The following is a 4,664-nucleotide window of genomic DNA, read 5'->3' on the forward strand; positions in this document are numbered from 1 at the left end:
TCGTTCCTGTGGAGTTTGTGGGATTTAGCAATTCTGTATCTAGTGATTATTTCTGCCAGTAAGGAGAAATGAAGTATGAGTAGATATAAGTGGATTGTGTACACTGGACCTCATCTTGACCTCCAGGGGACTGCATGTTGAGTTTTGTCACATGCACCTGCACAGGACAGAGGGCTGTGAGTGGCCTCTCAGCTGCTCAGCACAAAGTAACCAGCAGTCATCTCCGGGGAGACCATGGGGACAAGTGATCACCTCACAGGACTGCAGAGACAAAAGCCCCCTTGTCTCTTCCCTCCCTGGCTGCCCCATGGCTGCGCTTTGCCATCCTGACAGCCAAACACTCTCCTCCGGGTCTAGGACTAGAGGGAGAGATGTGGACCTTGAGGTGGCATAGTTGGACATCCCCTGTGTCATGCTGCTGGGGAAGTTGGTGTCATTTCTGGGCCTACCAGGCCACCACAGCATCCCCACTTCTCTCTGGGACAGCTCCATGGAAAGGAAGGGGTTTGGTGTCCCTTTGTCCCCATGTCTGACTCAGTGTCATGGGGTACTGGAGCTCAGCCTGCAGCAGCTCCATGTGGGCCTTCCCCATGTCCCTACAGCTGGAGACACCAAAAATGGTGACATGGAGCAGTGACAACTGGTGCCAGTTGTGCTTGGAAGGGTCACATACCTTGATACATGGATACCTCTGCCCCTGTTGTGTTTGGTTGTTATCAGGGCACCCCACCTCAGACTTGCCCACAGCTGTGGTTTCAGCTCTGCCTTTGCCCTCAACATGGGCACCCCCAGGAAAAGGGGAGAGAAACTGCAGGAGGGAGGAGCAGTGGATACAGGACATTGTGGGGTGAGGCTGGCTCTGGTCCCCACATTGTCCCTCCAGCACTGGACACTGCTGCCAGTTTGAACAGAGCAGGGGGATGGCTCCCACCATTTCTGTTCCATGCACAGGGGCCTCTTGGAGAGAGGGGCCACGTTCATCACCAAAGCTGGTGGGAAGGAAAGGAGAGTTGCCAGGCTGCAGCTGATCCTCAGGCCCTCCTCTGTGGGGGTGTTTAGGGCAGAGTTCAGGCTCCCCTACACGGTGGGGTGCAGAGAAGCAGAGCGGTAACTCCCAGGCCCCATGGCATGGATACAGCTCTGTGGAAAGGGGGAAGCTGCATATCCACTGCAACTCCCTGGAATGAGCTTGATGGTGGAGTCCCATTCCAGCTTGAAGATCCTGTCCAGCCAACTGCCACTGCTCCAGGAGTCTGATGACTGTCAGAGGGAAACAGCCCTTTCCAGGCCCTGCAGCCCATCTTTCCCCTTGGGGACAACCATGCTATAGCTGCTCTAGTCCCTTCATTTCTTGCACCCCAAGAAGAGCTCCTGGAGGACTGCTCCCTCCGGCTGTTCCTGCAGCCATCCCTGACCCTACAGCTGTGGTCTGAGCTGGAAGTGCTCATCACCTCAGCTCTGGGAAGTCCCTTCCCCAGGATGATACCAGCACTGCTGAGGGCTCAAGGGATATTACCATCAGCTTTTCTCCTTCACTCTCTTACCCCTCAGAACTTTCCAAGGCCATGGTCCAGCTCTCCTACACGCTTGCCACATCACTGGCTTATGTACCTGTGCCCATCAGAGTGGCCTGGCTGTGGGATAGCTGGGAGGTGACAAAGAGGCATGGGACCAGTGCACAGCCTGGGGGCACAGAGAGGCCAGGCATGAGGCTCTGTGGTGGGAATAGGGCTTGCCTGCCCTGTGGGAAAAACAGCCGTGTTGTTATGAACCCACCTGGCAGCTCAGAGCAGGTGGCAATGTGTGTTCTACGTAGGGCCAGGTATGCCAGGCACAAGTAAGGGGCATTCCTACCAGGGCAATGGATGCCCTGGCATGGCCAAGTGACACGTCCACCTGACAGGGTAGAACAGAGGACTCAGTTCACCCACATCACCCTGATTGTCAAGGTGCTGCTGCAGCCATGAGGGACCGCTCCTGCATGCAATGAAATGACCTTGCTCACAATCAAATTCCCCCAGCACTCACAGGGAAACTCAGGATGCCCCAGCTCACTCCATGTGGGAACCTCAGAGCCCTCCCCTAAACCTCAGTGCCAGCCCCATTGGCTGCCAGGGCCATTGGCACCAGCAGCGCTGCCCAGGCAGAGCCAGCCTGAGGAGACAACTGCGGCCACATCTCCCAACAGTCTGTTATTCCTGCTGCTGCACCCACTGCTGCACACTCGGGGCCTCCCTGCTGGAACTATGCAGTCCCCTTGCTGCTGCCTGCTCTCCCTCCTCCTCTACCTCGTCCTCCTCTCTGGGACATGGGCAGACCTGGAGGGTAAGTGGAACCTCTGGCTCATACACATCTACCTCCATGGGACTCCATAGGAGAGAGGCTTCCTGCTCCCCACCCACCCTGGGCACTGCTTCCTCACTCCTCCTTGTCCCCTGGCTCCGCACCTCCTCCCCAGCAGGGATGCAGCCACCCCAGGTGGGGGCAGGGGATGGGAACTGGGGCTGCAAAGGCTGAAAGGGGCTTATGGGGGGCCCAGGGATCCCTGCAACCTCGAGGACCCCTCCCTCCACTCCTCCACTTTCCTCAGCCCTCTTCTCCCAGTCCCATCTCCTCCCTGTCAACCCTTGTCTCATGCAGGGACCTTCACTATCCGGCTGCTCCAGACCACCACCTTCCAGAACACCTCATTTGTGGACATGGAGGGGCTGGGCCTGCTGGAAGACATCGAACTTGGTTATCTTGATAAACACACATGGTCCATCCACTTCTGCCAGCCCTGGGTACGCCCAGCCCTGCCCCGAGCTGACTGGGACACCATTGAGAACCTGCTTAAGATCTATTTGCAGAAGTTCAACCACCTGATCAATGAAGGGGCCATGCAATGGGACATCCCCTGTGAGTACCCAGTCTTCACTGCATCCCCTTTCTGAAAAGCAGCTGGGAGGTGGGGAAGGATCTGATAGTGCTGGTGCTGACAGTGAACACGGGTGCAGGAAGGCAATCCCAGCCCCTCATGCAACCTCTGTCTCCTCTCTGCTCCACCAGACCCCTTTGTGGTTCAGTGCATGGCAGGCTGCGTGCTGTACCCCAACAGAACCTCCCAGGCCTTTGCCTACGTGGGTTACAATGGTGAGGATTTCCTCAGCTTCGACACAAATAATGTCACCTGGACCCTCTCCCAGGACACCAAAATGTCACGGTATGTCCAGTCATTTCTCCAGAACTACACCGCCTTGAGTGAGATGGTGGAAATGATCTTCAATGACACTTGTGTTGATGAGATGGAGATGCTCCTGCACTATGGGAGGGAAATTTTGGAGAGACAAGGTGAGACTACCCTGACCCTGCAACAGCCACCCCCACACCGGGGCCCAGCCGTGCCCCACCGGGGCTTGCCCCACCCCTCTGCTCTCATTCCCCAGAGCTGCCTGTGGCCACGGTCTTCGCCCGCACCCCCAGCCTAGGCCAGCTGCTGCTCGTTTGCCACGTCACTGGCTTCTACCCGCGTCCCATCAGCGTGGCCTGGCTGCGGGATGGCCAGGAGGTGCCTCCGGGGCCGGCGCTCAACACCAGCCCCATCCTGCCCAACGCTGACCTCACCTACCAGCTCCGCAGCGTCCTGGCCGTGGCCCCCCGGGACGGGCACAGCTACGTCTGCCGTGTGCGCCACCACAGCCTGGGCACCCGCAGCCTCCTCATCCCGTGGGGTAGGTGCCACCCTTGGGGGCGAGATGGGGGTCCTGAGCCACCCTGCCCCACACGATGGAGCAAACCCCAGAAAGTTCATGGCAGCTCCTCCTTATGTTTCCCAGGGAACTCAGAAGTGGTGCTGATCACAGGGCTCGTGGCTGGGCTGCTTGCAGCCGTGGCCATAGCTGCCGTGGTGGTGCTTTGGGTGTGGAGACAAAGGTGAGTCCCTCCCTGCCCCATGGAGCAGCAGTGAGAGAGGAGGGGAGGAAATACACAGGGGATTTCTGCACCGAGCAGCAAAGCTCTGGCTTTGGCCTTGACAGATGCTGTCTGCACTCCCACAAGGTCTCTGCCATGGAGCATCCAGCTGTCCTCCTCTCATTTCAGAAAGCACCAGCAGATGGAGGAATCAGAGTCCAGGAACTCCATCCTGAGCAAAGAAGCTTAGTTCAGCAGGGAGCCAACAGTCCCCATTCCCTCCCACTGCCTTCACAGCAACTCTTTCTGCTTCAACTAAGTTCTGGGCGCTGGCCAATTGCAAGACTAACTCGATTCAGAGATGCACAAAAGAAACCTGGCAAGAGAAACCTGAGCTTTTGACTCACTTGAAATTTCTAAACAGACACAAATTCACTTGTTTCACTCACAACTTCACTCCTCACTTGTTACACATGATCATCTCTTAGCTTGTGCACTATCCAGTCCACCCACTGATGCTCTAAGGCACCCCAGTGCCCAATGGCAAATTCTCCTTCAGTAACAGTTTTGTCAGAAGCTGGAAAGCTATCCCCTTCTACTGTCACTTTCTGATAAATTTTTTCCCTAAAATTGCCTTTAGTTACCATATCCCAGAAATATTTGTACTGAGACAAAACTGTTCGACACAGACAAACAGAACGTGGACAGAAATGGCTTTACAAAGTGCTGAGTAACACTGAAACTCTAGTGTAATGTGTGGGAGCTGCAGATGT

General features: G+C 56.3%; 1 protein-coding gene across 1 annotated transcript; it reads left to right on the forward strand.

Moving 5' to 3' along the window:
• Nucleotides 1-2,246: 2,246 nt before the first annotated feature.
• LOC134547819 (T-cell surface glycoprotein CD1b-3-like) lies at nucleotides 2,247-4,460 on the forward strand. Its single transcript, XM_063391931.1, has 6 exons — nucleotides 2,247-2,325; nucleotides 2,641-2,898; nucleotides 3,049-3,330; nucleotides 3,426-3,710; nucleotides 3,816-3,912; nucleotides 4,081-4,460. The coding sequence occupies exons 1-6, from the start codon at nucleotides 2,247-2,249 to the stop codon at nucleotides 4,139-4,141; spliced, it is 1,062 nt and encodes a 353-aa protein (XP_063248001.1). The 3' UTR covers nucleotides 4,142-4,460.
• Nucleotides 4,461-4,664: the final 204 nt, after the last annotated feature.

Source organism: Prinia subflava, chromosome 2 (genome assembly GCF_021018805.1).
Source record: "Prinia subflava isolate CZ2003 ecotype Zambia chromosome 2, Cam_Psub_1.2, whole genome shotgun sequence".
NCBI lineage: Eukaryota > Metazoa > Chordata > Aves > Passeriformes > Cisticolidae > Prinia > Prinia subflava.